At 39.1% G+C, this 23,802-nt stretch overlaps 2 protein-coding genes across 6 annotated transcripts in view; one reads left to right on the top strand and one right to left on the bottom strand.

Annotated features, from left to right (window-relative positions):
• EMB3108 (DEA(D/H)-box RNA helicase family protein) overlaps nt 1-23,460 on the top strand; it is a 242,759-nt gene extending 219,299 nt beyond the window's left edge. For 2 of the 5 annotated variants that reach the window (XM_089833304.1, XM_089833306.1), the window contains exon 7: nt 22,766-23,460. In XM_089833304.1, coding sequence (XP_089689430.1) covers nt 22,766-22,831 — 66 coding nt within the window. In that variant the 3' untranslated portion in view covers nt 22,832-23,460. Of the gene's footprint in view, nt 1-22,749 lie in introns of all 5 variants that reach the window. The other 3 variants (XR_016365147.1, XM_089833307.1, XM_089833305.1) reach the window with 3 other exon arrangements.
• Nucleotides 8,156-9,004, bottom strand: LOC149559404 (uncharacterized). Its single transcript, XM_089786175.1, has 2 exons — nt 8,492-9,004; nt 8,156-8,366 (listed from the first exon to the last, which is right to left on the bottom strand). Exons 1-2 carry the CDS (start codon nt 8,659-8,661, stop codon nt 8,156-8,158), a joined length of 381 nt encoding a protein of 126 aa, XP_089642301.1. The 5' UTR covers nt 8,662-9,004.
• Nucleotides 23,461-23,802: the final 342 nt, after the last annotated feature.

Below are 23,802 nucleotides of genomic sequence, written 5' to 3'. Positions count from 1 at the left end.
ATATACATACATATATATATATACACACAAAAATACATATTATAAATTGTAACAGTTTAACTTAGAAATTTTACGTACCTGGTGCCTGCGACTGCAAAGTGGATTATGCTAAACTGCCATTGAATGCAAATTGCCAAACTTGATATACAAACAAATTTGATACAAGTGGCCAAACTTCAGTCTCAGACAATTTTGCAATTGATACAAATGGCCAAACCTAAGTCTCAAACAAATTTAAAACTGTGCATTTAGAGTCTAAATTGTTGTCAAATGCAGACAAATTTGACACCATGTGTGTAGACAATTTTCAAACTCCTGTCACTTGTGAATATCCAGACAAACTGTCGTCGAATAGGTTGTGAATAAAAAAGAGGTCACTTTTTAAAGAAAACCTAAAAGTTAAAACGACAATAGTAAAGTTAGGGCTCGATGACTTTTCAATGATATTATGTGGGTCATTTGGATTGTAACGCTTGTATTTAGGTAAAAGTTGCAGCAATGTTTTACTTAGTTTCGCTGCTGATATTCCCTGCAATATAATCAAATCATATTTGTTCTGCACAATATCGCGCTTTATAAAAAATTTCTCCATTTTTTCAACTATGGATATAAGATTGGGAGAAACAGCTCACTTGTTTCCACTTTGAAAATAATACCCATATCCAACATTCGTTTGATCTCCTCGTTCACTCATGCGGCATAGTACTAATGGACTGCGGTGCATGCACAACTCCGAGGATACTCCCTTCGAATCTTTATACGTGCAAACAAATACATCGTTTTACTCTATAAAGATATTGAACTCCATCGCTTTTAGAATGGGGTTCTAATCATCGCCCATAAGGATGTTTCTTGGATTAGCTTCATCATCGAGGTTGGTTACTTTCAACAAAGGTTTCTCGTATCGAATTGGCTTTTCCATTATGAATTGATGTGTTGATGCCCGTTTACTTGGGCCTCCTCTTCAGTGTACTCTATATATTCTGGAGGGAACAAGTCCTTTATACCCCTTCATCCACATGAAGCATGTTGCATGGAACAACTCATAATCTTCTATTTGCCAATCAAGAGGGCAATCATGGAGTCTAGGTTATCTTGTGAGCAACCTTCCAATTCTAGGATACCCTCCTCACTAGGTTCCATCCGTTGCTTCCATTCATCTTGACCCTCTGTACCTCTTCCTTCGGACTCATATTTTGACGAGGATGCCAAGTCCTCACCATTTGTGTCTTGAGGTCAATAATGAACTTTTTCCCAACTTTCTCCATAAATAGAGCATTTTGTTTCCAATTATGGTTCACCTTGGCTGCCACCAACCATCCTCTCCTGAGTATTGCATCATAGCCCTTCCTCTTAAGTAGATAACTACAAAATTTAGTCAAAACGACTAAGAGCCGATCATTACTCTCTATGCCATTAGTGTCTCAATGGGTTTGACGTCGTGTTGATCTGCTCCCACCACATGGAAGGTTGGTGGCCACAGTTTAGGTTTGCGCAACTTCTTCCATGTCTCCATAAGAAGTACATTAATGCTAAACCTTTTGTCCAGGATGGTGTATGTTAGAATGGTACGAAGAATACACATTTCTACCAGTGTCGGATGTCTCTTGTTGTTGATGACCAACAACGTTGGATATGTGGAAGTGCTAGTGGATTATTGGATCATCGACCTTCCCTTCACGTCACACTGGATGCGACTCTAACTATTGTTATTGTTATTGTTATTGTTGTTATTGTTATTATTATTGTTGTTGTTCCTTCCTCCGCACCTATTGTTCCAGAAGTTGTTAGACAATGTCATGGTGCTATTCGCATAAGGGTTGGCCACTACTATAGATGTAGAGGGCTCTTGGGTGAACAATACTTGTTGAACCAGTGTCTTGATATTGTAAAGGCATTCTTTAGTGGAATGACCTATAATCTGGTGCATAAATGTTTCTTTGGGCATGCCCCCTTTATGTGGCCCTCTTCCTTGCATGTTGTACACTATTGACCTCCATCCTTTTTTCGACTCGTACTAACCTTTGTGGACTTGAATTCCCACATCATTCTTAGCATGTCCTTTTGGAGTGCTTGTACTTTCTTACTTGATTCCTTGTCACTTCTCTATGTGGAGGAATTGTCATCTGGGCTAATGACCCATGCTTCTTTTAGTCATTTTGTTCTCGCTTTCCAAGTCCATTGCTCTATTGTATGCATCTGTGTAGAATGGCAAAGGCACAAATTCCATTCTATTCTTTAGTGTCTTAACCCAACAATGAAGCATCGCTTCTTTAGGCCATCCACTTGTTGGCTGTCCATTTTGCCCAACAATTCCTTCACCTCCAACCCTACGCTCTGAAAGTCTCGCCCTTGGCCTATTTGGTACTATAAATTTCTACCACAATTTCATTATAGTCTCATAGCAATCATAACTCTATTTGAAACTCCTTCAAATTCGTCCACGAGGTGACTTTAGTCTTATCCACATCTAAGTGTCAATCTATTGCTACTCCCCTCAGTGTGGCTGGGATTTTCTTCACCCACTCATCCTGATCTACCACTTTGTTGGCAGACCATATATTTTCACAACTTCTACAATGGCACACAAGGTGTCCCTCTTGGTTGTGAATTCTAGTAATTTCTATTTTTGAGACATGACAATAGTTTTTGTTACTGTTGATGTGTGGTTTCCAAAAATGGATGCGTTAAAGTCAAGTAGGTTACTTTGGTTACTGTGCCCCTGTGTCTTTCCAACACTTATGGTTGCACTAGTATCCCTTGCAACTCGTCGTCAACCTCTTCTTCCCTCTCTTGGACCTCGCATGTCTCCTCCCTCAATGTGAGACTGAGGTTTCTCAACCGGCTTTTGATATCTTCTAATAATTTGTTGTTGTCTATGTCTTCGCTATTGACTTCCTCCCTTCTGAATGGTACCCTCCTTGAGTACCATACTTTGCATGTTTGATTTGTCCACTTGTTATGGTGTTTGCTCGGTTCCCTTTGGAAAGGGTTTCCTCTAGCCTTAACTCCCCAAGTCTATAGGATAGTAATAAGTAACTAGTTAATAATAATAGACTTTTATGAAATAAGATGTACCAAATAGTCACGACAGTTGATTTCCTTCTTAACCAACTGGAGTACTATATGTAGAGGTTGTTGGGAACCACTAGAAATATGTTGGTAATATTGGTATTATGGGTAATGTAATACTTTGATACAAGCAATTAAAGTAATATGCTACCGTTGTCGTGTGTTTCCCATATTATAGATGTTCATGTCATTCTTCTGCTAATCTTGCATTGGTGCATAGCTCTGTATTGAGATCACTTCCATATTTGGCATGTAAACACTTCTATATGTGATAGGTAAACACTTCCATACTTGGCACATAACATTTTTGGTACCGTTGCCCAATATAAACCTAGAGGGATAGGTGAACAAATGTAAGTATAATGGATTGTACTTTCAACCAACAAGTAGTCATAATAGACAGTGACATGGAGGAGGAGGAAGTAACCCAGGAGGATCAATTGACACGGGACCTTGTTCAAGCGTGGGACATAGCAGTAGACCAGTACGTATGGCAGGAGGCAGAGTAGATGACTCTTCCCACCAATATGGTATGGGCTGAACTCATGGTGGACAAAGTTGCGTATGATCTCTTGGGGAGCCTTCCGAGATTATTGGCATAGAGGCTTGCAGAAGTAGAAGAAAGAGAGGCTGCTTGAAGTAAACAAAAAAAGAAGCAAATATTACAATGATTCTATGAAAGTAACGATAGAGAGGAGGAACCTCAAGACACGCATAAATGTTGCACACCTAGTAACCCAAAAAATTGATACCCCTCCTATCAAATAAGGATATGAGGCATCATAAGGAGACATGCCCAAAGCAAAACAACCTCGGAGTGAGACAATCCTAAGGAATACAACAAATAGAAAGATGACAAAGGTTGCAAAACCTTGTCGAAGGATACCGCAACCCTCACAAACCCAGTGAGAACCAGAAAGAGGGATCACCACTTGGTAGTTCTGCCAAGGCAAAATTAATACTTGTTATGAAATGGAACAAGGGAGACAAACAGTTGGGGAAGTGAGTTAGGTGAAATAGAATTGTCTGTGCATTCAAAAACAGACGGCGAAGAAAGAAGCATAGAAGGAGAGGTATCCAACTTATTTGAAAGCACAGTATGCTAGATAAGGGGATTGGTCATATCTGACGAAGTAAGAATAAGGAAAATAGAGTAGGAGACCCCAGGAAGGAGGGAGTCCCAATACCACCAAAATGTATCCGAAGAGGGTGGAAGAAGGGAGGTCTTGGAACCTAACATTACGAGAAGTACCAAGGGGACACTGAGGAACAAATTTTTGAAATATAGCAGGTCAGGAAAGAAAAATGCCGAACACCCTAAACAAATAAAAACTTCCTAAGTTTACTAGTGAAGGGTCAGAAGTCCCAACACAACATTTAAGACATGCATGATCATTTGGGAAGTGACTAAGCAAAATGATGAAGATTACTAGGTAAAGGCTTTTCCAACCACCTAACGAGGTATAGCCATAGACTGGTACAACAACCTTCCAGCCACACAAAGGCAACTTGGAGCAATCTAAAGGAAGCCTTTGAGGCAAAATTTAGGTTGTTGCGAGATGATGATGAGGTAGTGGAGGAAATATGCAACACACACCAAGGCAAGAGTAAGAATGTTTGGGTCTACCATCAGAGGTGGAAGGAGCTAATAGATAAGCTAAAGAATAAACCAGCAACTGAATTGAAAAAGAGGTGTTTCATAGAGGGTTTAACTCCCCTCCATTCATAAGAAAATGAAGGCGGTGCCCCCCTCCACGTAGAATAAAATTAAAATATTAAAGAGTAAAAAAAATTCAAAATTCAACATACAAAAGAATAAAATTAAAATATAAAATAATTAATTAAGTTAATGAAGGGTTTATTGAAATGAAAGGAAAAGTTAGTAACTCCTTCAAAATGAGATAGAAAGGGAAGAACAAAACTTCATTTGAAAGGAGAATACAAACTAAGGATTGATGGAAGAAGAAAGGAAGGGGCAAAGAATAAGGAAGTGGCTTTTCCAAAGAGCAACAATGACGAAAGTTGTGATTCTTTCAAAGGGTGGTAATTCAGTAAGATTGCGACTCTTGCAAAGGTAAACAATTGTGATGTTTCCATTTTTAGTAGGCTCCTGCAGTTGGCTTGATAAGTTCACCATTGTGACCCTTGTGAGTTGATAGTGGGATTTTAGGGTCTCAGTTGTGGGATTATAGGCTTTCCAGCAGCCTATGGTGTGTTTTGGCTCCGTTCGAGAGGCTTACCATATACACTAAGTTAAATTGTTGGTTCTGATGAGCTCTGTTGAGTTAGATGAGTTGAGTGATGCTCTCAACTTTTATTTCGTTTGGGCTCCAAGAATCTTGTAGGGAGCATTTATTTATAGTAAGTCACACTGTCAAGTTCATTCCTCGTCTTTCTTCATTAGGATCACTCTGGTGTTGTCAGATTTCGATTCTAATGCTTCTTCAATTGTTTTCGCAAGCCAAGTGAATTATTATTATTTATCTAAATATGTTGAGGTTGCTATTTTTGTTGGTGTTGTATGTTGGCCATCTCTGTATTATAGCTCGTTGGAATTGGGTTGAAATGTTTAAAGTCGTGGACAAAGGAAACAATGGCCTTGTGTCAAAATATTATGCTATGGTGGAAAAGGTCATTTTTGGGAGCCAAAAGCAATTAATAAATTATATTATAATGACACTTTATTATATTTTAATGTTGTGCGGAGGAAGCTTCTTAATGGAGGTCATTTGGGAAACTTGTGCCATTTAGAGATTATAAATATGAGCCCATTTGATGAAAAAGGCATCCGATTGATTATTTTCTTTTGTTGCTTGTGAAGGGTTTTCTGAGTTTTTTGGTTTATGTGCCCGTGTTGAGGTATAAGGGTTGATAGTTGGCTTTGTTTTTCCACTGTTGAGGTATAGTGGACTACATTCTGGGAATTCTTTAATTTGAATTGTGGAGTCTTTTCCCTTACTCTTATATTCTGTGTTTGGGGAGCTGATTGGGGTTGGAGAATTTGAGATTGTATATATTTTGGACGTTGATATTATATTGCTCTGGCTGAAAGATTCTTCTGGTGTTTTTGGAGGCCGCCATCATTGATTTTGGGCAGCATTTGGTGTGTTTTTCAAAGTCTAAAATTGATTGGTAGACCTGCGGTTACAAGTTACAGATCTGCATTTCAGTTTTTGGGGCCTACAATCAAGCTTAATAGGGTTTGTGTTCCAGTTTGAAGGTGCTGGAGTGATTTGGTGGAGACAGTTGTAGCTGCATGTAGAGCTGGGAAGATTCAGATGGGCAGATTTTTGCAGTTCTGGTTTACAATCTCAACATACAAGTGCCATGTTTGACCATTGTAGCATATCATTCCAGGGTTGCGACCTGTGGTGAAGCTGAATGTTTATTGTGCATAGCATTTCTAGGTTCCATGTTCTCTTTTTTTAATAAATGAAATGTAATTGTAATTGCTTTTGAGAAAACAGTGAATTGTAGAAGAAATTATTTTATTGAGCAAAGGCATTGGAATTAATTGTAAATGGTTGCTAGCTGAAAATACATATATTGTTGATTAGATCAGACTAGAGCATTTTACTTATATATCCAGAAGCACTAGCTCGTATGCGAAAATGCTTGCCAAGTGTTTGGCAAAATATCAAACCATCAAATTGTGAAAGAAAATGATGTTTGATTAGGCTATAACATGTTGAGGGTTATTATAGTTGTATCAGAGTGGTTTCCTACCATCCTATGGGTTAGGAAGGTTTTTTTTATTTCAGATTTGTTGTTGTTTTGGTAATGACCGGCAATCTAGCTTTTCCATCTATGGACAAATACAAGAGACCTAGTAGTTCTGAGAGGTGTCAGAGTAGAGAAGAAGATAGCAGGAAAATAAATGCCTTGAGAGAGAGTGTGGAGAAACTTGAGATTCATCAATAGAAGCTGGCAAAGACTATTTGATCCGGCAATGGTAGATAGGGCAGCGAGATATATGGTTTCTCCCATTGATGTAAAAATCGCTTGAGGAGATTAATCGCCTAGGCCTGAAAAAGTTTAATCGGGAAAAATCGGAAAAAAATCGGGGAAAAAATCGGGAACTAAAAAACCACTAAATTTTAATTAAAAAATGTGATTTTTTTATAGAATTCAATGTTTTTTTGCATCTAATGACTTAATTACTAACAATACATAAGAAACAATCATGTTTAGATATATATCAATGCAAAAAGAGTTATTAATTAGTAATTTACTAACATGTAAGTAGTGACAAGTTGTAAATTACTAACAACTAACAAGTTCACAACACATGAGAAGTATTCTCATAAATAAAGTGTCAAATGTAAAGAGTTCAAATAAGCACATCAACATGACTACAAATAAGTACAAATGTCAAATACAGGACTACATCTTCCTCTTCCCAGTCACTTTACTAGCGAGTGCGGGAGAGGGTAAAGCTCTAGAACTAGAACCCCGCAGGGTTTGTGCTCGTGTCTGTGTCTGTGCCAATGCAGGAGATGGTGTAGCTATAAAACTAGATGTCGGTAGCTCCACATTCGCTGCGCGCAAGATGTCAAGGTCCTCTGCAGTAAGCTCAATGTCATCATCCTCATCATCGCCCTCCTCGATGTCATCCAAATCGATGTCATATCCAGTTCCACCCCCTTCCTCCTCCGCAGCCTCCTCCGCGGCCTCCCTCTCCAAATTGGATATGTCCTCCTGTGTAAATAAGGGAGCCTGCTCCTGTGCCGTCCAATCATAATAAGGATCTATCTCATCCAAATCAATTGGCCCAGGAGGATCTTGTTGTGCCTTTTTCATGCGCAATTTAAGATTATATTGCACATAGACCATGTCATTCATCCTCTTTTGGGACAACCTGTTTCTCTTTTTTGTGTGGATGGCCTGAAACAAACTCCATTTGCGCTCACAATGTGATGCGCTACAAGGCTGTGATAGGATTCTGAGAGCAAATTTTGCAAGATTTGGAGTGCTTGCACCCCAAGTGGTCCACCAAGCCACTGCATCACAAAAATTGTACAAGTTAGAAAATACTAATAGACAACAAAAAGTGAAACATAAATATTAATTTAGCATTTGAGATTCAGAAGTTTGCAAATGTATTACCTGGGGTTTGTGTAAGCCTTGCTTTCTTGCAGAGAGAAGTGGAGAACACCTTGCCCCCTGCTGAAGTGAAGATCTCCTGCTCAGCGATGATTTTATCTCTTGTTTCCTCGCTGGTTACCATCTTTTCGACGCACTCGCTTAGGCCTCTGATGACCTCTCCATCAGGATTTGCATATGTACCATCAGCCCTAAAACCAAAAACCAAAAACAAATAAGTCTTGCAATTTTAGTACACACCCAACACCCTACAAAAGCAAAATGAACTCAAGTCTTCGTTAACTTAAATTTGAGTAAGAATGAGCTTACGGTATACCTAAAACGTGGGTTGAGGAAATATCCTGCTGCATGAATGGGTTGGTGGAGCTGATTATTCCACCTTCTATCAATGATCTGCCAAATGGGTTCATATTTGATGCTTTCCCCCTTGTAGTAATTTTTGACAGATTCTTTGGCCTTGTCCATGGCCTCATATAGTTCACCCATTGGCGTTTGGTCTCCATCAACCAAACGCAGAACTCTGACTAAAGGCTCAAACACCTGCAATATAAATTTGAAATTAGTTGACAAGTTACAAAATTATTATTTACTTGAGTTACAAACTTAGTATGTTATAAAGTTGTAAAGTGAAAACTAAAACTTAAAGTTTTGTAGTTACCTTTACTATTTCATCAGCCTTATCTTCAAAATATTTATCAAACACAATCCGCACAACATTCTCTCCTTCACTCTTCTTTGAAAATGTGGAAGCAAGCCAGTTTTTTGGAAACAAACATTTGCTTCAAAGAAGCCAAATTATCGAGAATGCTTTGCAATGTCAAAAAAATCGTTGCAAACCTTCTGACGGCAGGCCTGACAATTTCTTTGCCATCAGTGTGCTCTCTCATCAAGCTAAGGACCCATGGGTGATTGTATATGTATTTTGTCACCCGCCTTGCATCCTCCACAATTGGAGTGACCCACTCAAGTTTGCCCATGTCCTCCAAAAGAAGGTCAAGGACATGTGCTGCACACGGGGTCCAAGAGAGAGTGGGGTGCCTCTGCTGTAGGAGTTTTCCTGCCAATTGTAAAAGCAAATACTAATTAGTTTCCAACTTTTCAAATATATCAAACTATTAAAAATTCTTGTTGTGAAATTCACAATGCACATGCAACATAAAATTACGGTTTACCTGCTAATACATATGCAGCAGCATTGTCTGTGATGATTTGCACCACATTTTCAATGCCAATCTCTAAGACCATGTTCTCCAACATCAATGCCAATGTCTGAGCATTTTTTACCTTGTTGGAGGCATCAATTGATTTCAGGAACACCACATTATCATTACAGCAAGCCAAAAAATTAATTATGGTCCTGCTCTTCCCATCCGTCCACCCGTCAGAAAGAATGGTGCAACCAAATTTTGTCCATTCTTGTTTCTGTTCCTCAACAAATGCTTTGGCCCTCTCAACAGCATTTCCAATAAGCCTACAAAAACAAAATTTAGCTGTCTTAGATTCTTAGTAATTTAAAATTGATTTAGACTTTAGTAATCAACATTCTAATTTCTAGATAAATTAATTAAAATTTAGAACTAAGTAAAAAGTTAAAAATTAAAAGGAAATCGAGTGTAATAAAATTATTCGCTTACCTGCCACCCAACACAAAATGAGAAGGGGACTTGTATCCCTTTCCTGCAACTGTCAACCCTGTGGCCAAAGCCTCCCAATAGGGACTGTCAACAACACTAATAGGAAGGTTGTTGAAAACCCAAAAATCTGCTAGTGCATTGTCCAACTGGTCATGGACCTCCTTATTCCATCTAGTGGCCTCTAATGAAGGTTGTGCACCAGGTGTGTGCCTCGACACAAAATAGCTCCCTATCCCAGAAGCACCTGCTGATCCTGATGGTGCGGAAGTGCTAGGAGGTGTAGGAGTGGGAGTGGGAGCGGGAGCGGAACTCGTGAAAGAAAAACCACCCTGTTTACAGACACGCGGCCCATGATAAGAGCCAGCCATGCTCTCAATGGCTGCCTCCTAAATATCAACGAAACTACCCTGGGTCTCTGCTATGGCTGCCCTGACATGCAATTTATTCTGCTCCCTTTGCAATTTTTTTTGCTCTCCAGCTGTGAGCAAGGCATTTGCAAACCTTTTTATTTCTTCTGTTGTACTCTCACAAGGATTCGTATCATGTTTTGAGATCCCTGTGATGTGATATTTGAACCGGTAAATGCCCCCGGATATTACTTTTTCACATCGAATGCAAATCACTTTGGTTGGTTCATCGAGTGCTTCATAGGCATATTTCCATGCTTGATCTCTCGCATTCTTTGGCCTGCTACCAATGTAGCCTGAGGGGCATGGAGTCAATGGCCATTTGTCTGCCATTTAAAACTGCTGCGGGCTGCCTACACATACAAATTTTTAAAAAAAACTATAAATAAATTATAACAAGATCAAAGTTAACAGTTAAACAAAGAATTCAAGCAACATTCCAATAACAGCACCAATAAATTGAAATCCAAATAACATTCAAACAAACTAGCTGCTAGGGTTTCAAATTTTTTTACAAAGGGCAAATTTTTAGCATAAATTCGATCTAGAATGGAAAAAAATGCAAATGAATGCATTTAATCTTGCTTACATTCATGAAATGCATTCCTAACTAATTAGGAATGTATTTTTATCCATTTACATGCAAGAAAAAAAAATACAATCTCTTGCAAAAACAAAAAACAAAGATTCAAATCACTTACCTAGTAACGAAGAAATCGAATCAAAAGGCCTCCAAATGCACTTGATTCCACCTGTTTCTTGCCAAGAACTCCTTCTCTATCCTCTCCTCTCCAAAACGCCCTAAGCAATGTAAAAACATAATGAAAAAAATGTGTTTTTTTGTCACTTTATGTGACTGTCGGGTGCGGACGATTTTTTTGCAACAAATCGCGATTTTTAGGTGATTAATCTGCGATTTTTTGGAAAAAATCTGCAAAAAAAATCGCGATTTTTGGGGCGACTAAATTGCCAGCCCCAAAAAATCGCGATTTTATCTCGTATCGCCGATTAATCAGCGATACTCACATCGCTTGAGTTCTCTCCGGTTGGCATTCAGGAGGTAGCTGTACCTATGTTCACTACAGTACCCACTAGTCCTATTTGTAGTTCTAATGATGGACTTTCCACATAGAGACATGTGGATGTGTTAGCGCTATTAGTGGAGAGCAGCACTGAGTGTCAATGGGTTCAGGATTCTAGAGTTGTCACTACAGATAGTGTAGGGGCTATAGTTACCACTGATTATTCAGATTCTCTCGAGGAGGTAATTGTTATTGGAGATTTACATGTCAGTTGTCATAGTGTTGCTCCAGTACAGGAGGCAACTGCCTCCTCAGGTGGGACCGGTGCATGTATGAAATCATCCAGTTGTGTTGTTGGTGATTTGGGTGTTATAGCGGAGTCAGTAGATGTTGGGTTAGGCTCTAGCATTGTTGATTCACAACATGACAGAGTCGTGTGCAGAGTCAAGTGTCAATTGTTGAGGCTTTGTTAGGAGAGGTGGATGCAGATAATATGGACACATCTGATGATCCATTTGATGATGCTATGAGTTGCATTGTGTATGATACCCCCTGCCAATTATTAGGTGATGACTCTGAGGGGGTTTTAGGTGGGTATTCAGGAGGAAGTAGAGTTGTGTGAGGAGTTTAATATAGCGAGGGATTCCGCTTCAGCAAAGGAAGTGTTGGTTGAGGTACCGAGTAGTTATATCTCAATTGCAGATGTGTAAGGAGTGGCAAATACGCAATGAGCGATCATGTGGTGAGCAACTCTAATTCAGTTTTCTATCACAATGCATTTAGTGAGACAAAGAGCTTGCATAGGAGTTACGGGATACAAAGACATCATGTGGCTAGTCAGCTGAAGGTGAGTATTAGTGACATCACTTCAGCTCTGGAGCATTATGATGCTATTTATCATATGCTAGATGCATCTAGTTACAATGCTCTAATGTTAAATGAGGATGATGATAGTAGTCTTTCCCTCGAAAAGGTTCATGCACTTCAATAGGTTGTTAGAATCTTGAAGCATAATTATTGACAGTTAGTTACTAATAGGGATTACCTTCTAGAGTGGGGTAGCACCTATTATGAGACATTGTTAGGGAAAGAGGAGGTGGTTGAGCTCACCCATGAGCTTAAGATGACAATGTACTCTCTTCATTGTTCGCAGTTGGTTCTCTAGGAGTCATAGTCACATCTGGATGATGTAACCGTGGAGTTGGAGCCTGTTCGGTCTACACCAACTACAAATCCAATTTATTTGCATATTGTGGTGGTTGGTGGTTAGTTTGCTTCCACGATTGGGAATGAGGGATGTGATGATGTGGTAGACACATCCATCCAGGATATGGGTGCAATAGGTTACAAAGGAGGTGAGACCATTGATGGAGACGGGCTCTCATGATGGAAGCGAATCTATTTCTTCTCATATAGCTAGTAGCATTGGATAGTTGGCAGTGTCATGTTTTCAAAGGGATCAATTATGGATTGCGAGGGAGTAGCTTGATGCTTCCACATATAATTTCTATTGTACTAAGTCATTCATGGAGCATTTGCTTGAGAGCTCAGATTTGCAAGAGGATTTATACAAAGTATTTGAGGGTACTCTCATTCAAGGCTCTTGTGCTATACAATGATTACTGGGGAAGATTGTGGAGACCTTGTCTAAAATGCTTCCCAGCAGGGATTTTGTGGTTGGGTTTGCTAAGAGTTTTACCCAGGACCCTACCCAGACAGTAATTCAAAGTCAGAGATGGGAGCGATCTCTTGATTCCTTGTTTGATATTGACGAGCACTTGACAAAGATTGGGAGTTTTTATTGGCATTACATTGTGAGGAGTGCTCATCACTTCTCTTTTGACTCATAAGTAGAGGATCGAGTTTCATGTTGGCATAGGTTGGCTCCAGTGTCATAGCATCCATTATGGGATGGGTTAGCACCATCTTTTGCAGATGGCATCGACAACTACAAGTTAGACCACTTGCAGTATCCACACACCTAGGACAGTTTATCAGAGGTTGGAGTTGGTGATAGTGATTCAAGTATTTATGGTCATTATCATCTCCATAGTACAATTGGTTTTGAGTGTTAATTTGATAGGGACTTGGATGTTGACAGAGTTGGTATTTCAGTTGGATTGAGTTTTGTTGAGTTGTTTATCGCCATCAGTGGCCACAATTAGTTTCCAAATGATTCTGTCATTGATATCAGTTATTTGGATCCTAATGCTACAGGAGTTGCTTGTACATTGTAGGGGTAGTACACAATTCTACCCTTGGGATTCGGGTGGGCTGTGATGTTCATTTTGCTTTCGGATTGCTTAGGGACAAGCAATCTTAGGGAGGGATGACTATAATGCTCCCATTTTTAGTAGGCTTTTGCAGCTGGCTTGGTCTGTTCACCATCGCGACCCTCATGAGCTGACAGTGGGATTTGAAGGTCTCAGTTGTGGGGCTATAGGCTTTCCAACAACCTATGGTGCGTTTTGGCTCCATTTGAGGGACTTACTATTTATAGTAAGTTAAATTGTTGGTTGCAATGAGCTTAGTTGAGTTAGAGGAATTGATTGATGCTCTCAGTTTTTATTTCGAGCTTTTGGTTTGGGCTCCAAGAATCTTGGAGGGAGTGTCTATTTATAGTAAGTCACTCTATCAAGTTCATTCATCGTATTTCTTCATCGGGATCACTCTAGTGTTGTCAGATTTCGATTCTAATCCTTCTTCAGTTGTTTTTGCAAGACGGGTGAATTATTAATATTATTCATCTAAATATGCCGAGGTTGCTATTTTTGTTGGTGTTGTATGTTTGGTTATCTTAGTATCATAGGTCGTTGGAATTGGGTTGAAAAGTTTTAAATCGTGGGCAAAGGAAATAATGGCCTTGTGTGTCAAAATATTATGCTATGGTGGAAAATGTCATTTTTGGGAGACAAAAGCAATTAATAAATTATATTATAATGACACTTTATTATGTGCAGGAAGCTTGTTAATGGAGTTCATTTGGGAAACTTGTGCCATTTAGAGATTATAAATATGAGCCCATTTGATGAGAAAGGCATCCAATTGGCTATTTTCTTTTGTTGCTTGTGATGGGTTTCCTGAGTTTGTTGGTTTAAGTGCCTTTGCTAAGGTATAATGGTTGATAGCTGGTTATGTTTTTTCACTGCTGAGGTATGGTGGAATACATTCTGAGAATTGTTTAATTTGAATTGTGGAATCTTTTCCCCTACTGTTATATTCTGTTTGGGGAGCTGATTGGGGTTGGAGAATTTTGAGATTGTATATATGTTGGACATTGATATTATACTGCTCTGGCTGAAAGATTACTTATGGGATTTTTGGAGGCTATCGTCACTGATCCTAGGCAGTGTCTGGCGTGTTTTTGAAAGTCTGAAATTGATTTGCAGACCTGCGGTTACAAGTTATAGATCTGCATTTCAGTTTTAGGGGCTTGCAATCAAGATTATAGGGCATGTGTTCCAGTTTGAAGGTGTTGGAGTGATTTGGTGGAGACTTCTGTAGCTGCACGTGGAGTTGGGAAGATTCATCTGTGTTTACGGTATAGGTAAATAGATTAATGCATACAGACAATAAACAGAAACATGTAACAAGAGTACTCCTTTTATTATTTGCATATGCCAAAGAGATTACATAATGCTTACAGTGATGATTACAACCATGATCCAAAGTCGTACATATACCATCTCGAAGAACCTTCCCGAAGGGGCCCGTCGGCTACATAACAAGAACCTTCCCGAAGGGGCCCGTTTGCTACATCACAATTACCGACGACATCAACCTGTCGGCCACACAATATTTACCGACGATATCATCCCCCCCAAAAGAAAAAGTCGTCTCCGGATGACAATTACAAAATATCCGAGAGAGATTAACAAAATGGAATACATTAACTGACTAACTACAACAAATAGATATGTTTCTGTCACACCACTTTCATAGTCGTCTCGTGCCTGCACCAAATCCAAACCACATTGCATCTGTAGCCTCTGCTAACACAATACTGTCTCCTTAATCAAGCTAACCTTGATAGCCACCCATGCTGCTTTCTCTACTTCCAACTCCTGGGTACCCTTAGCCAAGTGTCACTGTACTGCCTTCAATTGGATGATCAGCTCCTCCCGAGCTCTCTATGCATCCACCAAGACAGCTTCATGTCCAACACCTACTCCAAGTACCTCAAAGCGTATCACCCCTCTCGAAAGTCTTGCTTCGTTGATCTTTCCACCTCTAGCACACTATGCCTACAACAGCTCCAGGTTTCATCAATTGGTCACACTTCCCATGACTGATAACTGCAACGACTAGGGGTCTAGGGGGCATCACAAAAACTCCATAGAACACACCATTTTTGTGATTTTCTTCCGATCCCACACTATTTCTAGCAACCGCTTATGTTTTACTACCTTTTATGCCTTTCCCTTCCCTTCGATATCATGCATTATTCATTCTAAACATTTTTTATTTGTTGTCCTTTTTTTTTTTTGCTCTTCTGACTCCAATTTATTATCTCCTATGCCATACAGACCATGTGAAACACAAAAAACAAGCAAGGAAATGGTGTACAGTGGTTTCTCTGCTTCTAACTTCGTCATACAGTGTCCATCAATTGCTTTATAATTGTTGTACAACCCTTGGATTAATATTTGTTTGCCTTTTCCGTACGTGGTCTTTCTAGTTCTCACTATGCAAATCCTGTGTCGACTCCTTGCCGTACGGTGGTCAACATATACCAAGCAATCGTCATACGGTGGTCTTCTGTAGCCCTGAGCAATCAAATTCCTCCCACTGTTCTTTCTGAGCGTATGGCCCTTAACTTTCCTTACTAGCATACGGAATGCTTGAGATGTTTTCGTAATCGCCTGAAAGAAGCCGTACAGTGCCCAACATGTCATATAGAATGGCCGTACAACGATTATATATCCCTTACGTTAATTGGCCGTATGGTGAAATAGAAGATTAGTGTACGGTGTTTTAGTAATCTCCTGAACCCAACCGTATGGTGCTTGCCAAGACAACTCATACTACCTTATGGTGAATAACAGGGATCCTTGATTCTATAATCCGTATGGACATGAGGCCCCTAAAAAAGCTGTACAGTTATTGTTGAAGCTATCGTATGGTCACCATACGGTGACTGTATAGTGACTTTGATGACTTCTTTCCTTGTACTGAATTTTACTGGTCCATGATATTCGGTAATGACGGAATAGTTCGCACATGATATATTTTCAACTTGGAACCATTCACCGTTTCTGGAATTTCCTGCCTGTCCAATGTCCATAACTTTATTGCTCCATTATTACCTACTTCCTGGATCTGGTATGGCCCGACCCATTTGACTTTAAACTTGCTTGGTTTGATTTCATTCCGTCCATCATACTTCAATACCAACTGTCCTGGTTGAAACTTGTTCAGTTTCAGGGGTTTATCATGCCATGCTTTACGCCTGTTCTGTGTCACCTCCATGGCCCATTGTGCCAATAGCCATTTCTCCTCGGGTTTGTTTAGATTATGCAACCTTTCCCTCAGGCTTTCCATATCACCCAACTTATTCTCCAGCGCGATCCTCAAACTTGGTATCATAAATTCCGTCGGTTGCCATTCGTTGCTGTCAATAACTGTATTCTTGATTTTAGAACCTTCACTCCGTATTGCTGAAGCTTTTATTAAACCCTTACTCTTTGTTTCCTATGAAAATTGTATGATGTGTTTTCCTTGCTGCCAGCACCTTTCTATTATATTTATGGTTCGATGTAACATTTTCTTTCCGTGCGGTTTGTTCACTGTGTTCCGTACGGTGGAATCTTTACTTTTTTTGGGTTCGTACTATATGTTCTTCCCTTCAGCTTCAGTCGTAACCACCTTTCCTTCTTCCGCTTCTCTGTGTTCCTTCGGACATTCATTTCTCTCTTCTTTCTCACCTTCGTCAACCCTTAACATATTACAGCTCGGAAAGAGCTCGTAATCCTCCATCTGTCAATGGAAAAGGCCGTTCACCGAATCGAAATCATCATCCATCGATCCACCTTCCAATCGTAGGACTCTTTCCTCATTGGGTTCTAATCACTACTTTCCTTCATCCTCTTCTTCGAATCAAATGATACGGCTTCTTCACCCACCAATTGTGTGTATAAATCAATAATGAATCATCATCCCCTGCTTTCCATTGATAGTGTATTCTTCTTCGAGTCATGCTTAACCCTTGCTTGCACAAGCCATTCCCGGCCCAAAATGGCGTCATATCCTCTCCTCTTCAACGGATGAACGACGAAGTCGAGTAGGAATGACTGTGTTCCAATAGTCACTAGTTGTGCCATTAGGATTCCCAATAGTTTGATCCCATGCTGGTCTACCGTTAGTAAATCAAACGTAGGTGGCCACAACGTCGGCTGTCCCAACTTCTTCCAAGTATCTTCTGGTAAGACATTTACCCCTGAACCTCCGTCCACAACTGTGTCTGAAAGGACCGTTCCTAATATACCCATCTCGACGACCGCCGGATGTTGTTCGGATGTGAGGGCTAACAACATTAGGTCCATTGCACTTGCTCTAGTTTTCTTCTCCCTTCCTTGGTCTCCTGGTAATTTAGCAGTTGGAGCGATGTTTGTGAGTGCCGATCGAAGCTGAGGCATTGTAAGCAGTAGATCGTTTATTTTGATTGGTACTTCAGTTTGTAATATCTGCCTCATGATGCTCTGTTTCGCGTAGTTCCTTGCTAAGGTACCAGTAGTGTCCTTCAAGTGTGCTTTCTCTGCCTGCATTGCCTTCTCAATTTCTGCCCGCGCTTCTTCCAATCTCTTTTTTGCTTCCGTCAGGTTAGGGTACAGTTTTGCTTGTTTCTGTGTGATTGCCAGAACCTCCTCTTCGTTCGTCCTGATGGTGATCAAATTCACTCCTGACTTCGAGCACTTGGCATCTTCATGATCTCCAGGACCGCACCATCTGCATAACAACTTTGGTGCATTTGCCAATGTACAATTTTGGGCAAAGTGGCCCCACAAATTGCATGCTCGACATTGAACCATTGGGCGGTCGTTCGCATCGTACTGAATTCGGCTACGGCTCCCATTATTATTGTTGGCATTGTTGTTGGTATTGTTGTTTTGCCCTCTTCTATTATTTTTGTATCCTCCTAACATGGCACCCTCATTGTTGGTGTTTCCACTCCCTCCAGACACGGAAGCCTCCTATGTTAGAACCACTTGTTGAGGTCCTCTTGTTTTCATATTGAAGGGGCATTCTATTAAGGAATGTCCCATAATTTGGCAAATCTCACAGAACTGGCTCTTCGGACAGGATCCCTTCGTGTGACCCTCTGTCTTACATTCTATGCACCATAGCTCATTCCCCTTTGTCTCTTTCTGCATATTTTTAAATTCCTTCATCATTCTGATCATATCCTTTTGGAGAGCTTGGACCTTCTTGCTGCCCTTTTCTTCATCACTGCTATCTTCTTCCGAAGATGCTTCATCTAAGTCGGATGAGCTACTTTTCTTATTTTTCGTTTTCTGTTCACTCTAAGTCCATCGCCCGATTGTATGCTTCGGTGTATGAATATGGCGGCACAATTTTCATTTTCTTCCTCAACTCTGAGCATAGTCCTTCAATGAACCATCTCTTCTTAAGCCCATCTGCCGGCTTACTTTCCATTTTGTTTATTAATTCTTTTAGCTTTCTAGCATATGCACGGATGGTTTCATTTTTTCCTTGTATATTTCTACTACAATCTCATTGTCGTTGCGTATTAATTGAAATTCGGTGATAAACTCCTTTTTAACGTTTGCCCATGTTAATTTTTGGTGATTTGTGTCGGCAAACCAATCAACTGCTACACCCCTTAGGGTTGCTAGAAATTGTCGCACCCATTCATCTTTGTCAGTTATGCCATTTGCCGTCCAAATTGTTTCGCATGTCTTACAGTGTCGGATTGGATCGGCCGTTCCATCACCATCAAACTTTGGCGATTTCTCCTTTGGTCTTGCCATTATTACTTTATTTTGTGTACGAGCGTTGTTCTGCTCTCTAGCACCAGCATTGTTCTGTACTCCCACACCGGCACTCTGTACTCCCACATTGACACTCTGCACTCCCACACTGGCACTTTGTACTCCCACACCGGTACTGTTCTGGATAGTCATCTTATTTCCAACAACTACATTTTTTGGTGAAGAAAGGTCTTCGGTAAGCGAAGTTGTCTGTTCTGGAAGTGTATTGCAGATGAAGAGTTCACTCCATGGTCATGCTCCCTCGGCACTTTGAGCCATGCAAGTTAATTCCCTTCCGTCTGGATTCTCTTCCCTTGGTGTATACAGGTTTAGAAATTCCTCCCTTGCTTCTTCCACCAAATCCAACTGCTATCAAGTCTCTTCCAACAATTCCTCAGTGCTTCGGTGTCCGTCGGCAATCTACTGAAACCTCCATTTGCGCTCGGCCTGTTGTGCCAAAATTAAATTTCCTTGTGCAGTGCGTATTCTATCTTTTCCCTTTATCTTATTCCTATCCTTTTTAAGCTGATTTGGCATTAGTCTTCATTCCTCTGCCTTCGTTCCAGGTCCATTAGGCAACAGCGCCAAATGTTTACCGTATGGGTAAATAGATTGATGCATATAGACAATAAACAAAAACATGTAACAACAGTACTCTTTTTATTATTCGCATATGCCAAAGAGATTACATAATGCTTATAATGATGATTACAACCATGATCCAAAGTCGTACATATACCATCCCAAAGAACCTTTCCGAAGGGGCCCGTCGGCTACATAACAAGAACCTTCCCGAAGGGGCTGTCGGGTACATCACAATTACCGACGACATTAACCTATCGGCTACACTATATTTACCAATGACAATTTGGGCAGATTTTGCATTTCTAGTTTACAATCTCAATATACAGGTGCAATGTTTGACTGCTGTAGCATATCATTCCAAGGCTGTGATCTTTGGTGAGCTGAATGTTTATTGTAATCATTTCCAGGTTCCATGTTCTCTTTTTTTAATAAATGAATTGTAATTTTTAATTTCTTTTGAGCAAACAGTGAATGGTAGAAGAAATTGTTTTGTTGAGAAAAGGCATTGGAGTTAACTGTAGATGATTGCTAGCTGAAAATACATAAATTGTTGATTAGATCAGACTAGAGCAATTTACTTATATATCCCGTAGCACTAGCTAGTATGGGAAAATGCTTGCCAAGTATTTGACAAAATGTCAAACCATCAAATTGTGAAAGAAAATGATTTCTTATTAAGCTCTAACCAGTTGAAGGTTATTACAACAATGACAAAGGGTGCTGACTCTTCCAAAGGGTCCTAATTCTGAAAGCTTGTGACTCTTCCAAAGGGCAACAATGACAAAGGGTCTTAACTCTTTCAAAGGGTGGTAATTATGGAAGTTTGCGACTTTTTCAAAGGGCATTGTGGAATGCGGTGACCCTTGCCAAGGACAGCCATGATGAGGTGTGACTCTCCCCAACATTAGAAAATATAAAGTGGAGAAAGTTTCATTTGAGGAGGACATCAGATGAGCAATTTGAGGAATAATATATTATTCTCAAAGGCAACAAAGAAAAGTAGTGACTCAATTGTAATAAAAGGTGCTGACCCTTTCACAAATGAAGTATAAAGTAGATGTCATTCCAAGCAAAAAGGCAGCAACGATAAAAGAGTATTACACAAATTTTGAGAGCAGAGTAAGCAGAAGAATTCCATTTGATAAAGGAAATTGATCTAAGAGATTAACCTGATATGAGAAATATCAGACTTGACATTTTTATAAAGCTTATCTTATTCAAGAATTACATCACCCATTTTTATTTTTGTTCTTGTGCAAAGTGAAACAATATTTATGTTATTCACAGTATTAATATTATGTTCTTTGTCATTATCATCTCAAAACAGTTTTGAGCATCTTTGAACCCCAGCCATTTGTCATTCGTTTCATAATTATGGCTTATTTGATGGGATGTGACAATAAGACACAAATGTAGCTCAAGTTTTTAATTTACAATGCCTAAGCTGACAGTGATAACAAAAAATTAAGTTGTGCACATAACACATGTTATGGTCCACAGCTAAATCTGCTTCTAATTCCAGCATTTTATTAAAAGGGTTTTTTTGAAACATTAACATCATGCTTTCATGATGAAAGGTACAGTTAATGATTGTGTTTTAGGTTATGAATAAGCCAAACACCGAGCTTCTGTACAAAATTGTTTTCATTTTCGACAGAGGGATTTCTTTCCAGTTATCTATTTTTCAATTTGTAGACTTGGATTTCGACGTAATGATCAAACTTTAGAAGAACCAACCCTTGCGTATCTACCAACATCCAATGTGCAATTCAAGCAAATAGTATCGCAATATAGTTCAATTCAAGAAAATAGCAGATTTCCCAAAAAAAATGGTTAAATTTGATAAAAAGGGCCTAGCCCACCCTATTTCTAATCCCATCCTGCCATTTCTTTCATATTTAGCTCTCTTCCCATGTCCAATCCAACCACCTCTAAATCAAATTACAGAAATGTTTGGTTGACAATTAATGGGTTGATTTGATTGACTAGCTATCTCAACACCAATATATTTCGAACAGATGATAAAAGTCTTAAATTTTAATTAATTACTCTATGGTGTTTTATTGTTAGGGTAACTAGGAATAACGTTATGTCGAATCCGATTCTAAAGATGAACATGCCCTAATCTTGAACAGGTTATTATGTGTGCATGTTTTCCAAGTTGTGGGTTGCCTTACTACAGGTGCACCAAGTTTACCTCCCCATCATAGGCACAATTTCTCGGGCTTACCTACAATATTTTGATTCATCCAACTTTTTTTTGTTGGGGGGGGGTGGGGCTGTTTGGTTAAATGGATATTATGCATTTTATACGAATAGCATATTTACTTCTCTTTTTAATTATGTTCAGACATTTTTATGATGAACCAAACCTAGGATGCCAGAAAATAAGTTGTTTCCCTTATCTGTACCTGTTTCTTTTTAATTTGGTATTCCTTTCCTAAACATCATATGTGCCTCCTTGTCAACACATTTAGTTTAATCTTTTGGCTGCTAACCACTTGCAAATGCATCTGCTATATAATTATACACAAATCCAGAATGTAGGATTCCTTGATTTTTTTCAAGGCTGGTTGTTTCCATGGTAATTTTGTTTTCAATATACTTGCCGCTTTTCTAAAATTTGTTTCTGATGCATATTGAGCTTTACTTTCCTACTTCTTGTTAGTTAATGCAAATGTAAATAAGCATTTATCTGATTGTCTTTAACTCTGAAACTATTAATTCATCTCTGCTCTTGTTTCCTGTAATGATGGTGTAAATTTTTAATTTTTCTACAAGCTATTTTCTCTGGCACTTGTTTTTAATAATATGAGATTTTGATTGGAAAAGACATTGATGATGATAAAAACATGGTTTATGAAGCATTGATTGCATAGTGGATGATGTGATGATCTGCTTCTCAACCCCTCACTTCTTCTGAATGTCTAATATGCAGACTTTCATTCCTGCAGGACGGAGCATTTAGCAGGAAAAGGAGTTTTAGAAAAAAGTTAAAAAAGAAGGGTCCTAATCTTTGATGTTCTATTTGGAGCTTTCTACATGCAAAGACTTCATTCATGTTTTTCTGATCACATTTTATCTTTTAGACATACCATTGGACAACTTGAAATAATAAGCCTTTACGTAGCAGCACATCTCTCATTTTCGGAAAAGAACAGCTAGTCAAAAGGTGAATTTATTTTTCCCAAAAATCTGGACCTGATCAGGGAAAACATGGATTTTGAAGTAGAAGAATGCAAAACAGAGGAAGAAATTGTATTTTTCAAATTTAAGGGCATTTTAATAGCACAGAGATATCATGTAAGATATATCCTTGAATTTTTGTAATGTCCCTTCTTGATGGTTTAAGATTTTTGGGACAAATACTTGAATTCTTTTATCTTATTCCTGTGATAACTCAATATTTTAAGAGAGAATAGCCAATGTTACTGTTAGAATTGAATTATGATAATGTTCAATGTGCTCCTAAAGAAGAAGAGTATTTATAGCGAATCCTTGCTATTTCAGATATATCAGAAATATGCATTACAGAGTCCTTGTTGTCCCTAATTTGACAGTAATATCATGCAACTAATGGGAGTGTTATAAGAGATTTTTGAGATCTATGCTATGACAATAATGTTGTGACTATCAGATACTTTAATAATATGCAAGTAGTCCGATAATGTGCCTGCTGGGTATTTCAACAATATGCAAGTGATTGGATAGTGCTGGTCTAATTGAATCTATTAATTCATGCAATGGTTCATGCCATCTTGAAATAAGTTGTGTACATTCATAAGTTGAAGGCTTCAATTGTCTTAATCAGAGTGAATATGAATTCGGATTTTCAGAAAATAGATAAGAAACTTTCTTGATGATTTCAACTCCATCTTATACATGCACGATGGGAATGATTCCTTTCTAAGAAATGTGTCTTATCTAATCTTATCTCCTCGCAATAATTTGACATATAAATCGTACTTCATCAAGTTTTAAGAGACAAAAT

The sequence above is a fragment of the Cupressus sempervirens genome, chromosome 5 (genome assembly GCF_028749045.1).
Source record: "Cupressus sempervirens isolate cs-2001-9-10 chromosome 5, ASM2874904v1, whole genome shotgun sequence".
NCBI lineage: Eukaryota > Viridiplantae > Streptophyta > Pinopsida > Cupressales > Cupressaceae > Cupressus > Cupressus sempervirens.
This window is presented reverse-complemented; position numbering and strand designations above follow the sequence as displayed.

What these genes read in the sequence shown, in the direction of transcription:
- LOC149559404 (XM_089786175.1), bottom strand. Translation starts at nt 8,661, where the DNA reads ATGGGTGAACTATATGAGGCCATGGACAAGGCCAAAGAATCTGTCAAA. An exon ending in TTCCTCAACCCACGTTTTAG is followed by an intron (nt 8,367 to 8,491) that starts GTATACCGTAAG and finishes TTTTGGTTTTAG; the next exon opens with GGCTGATGGTACATATGCAA.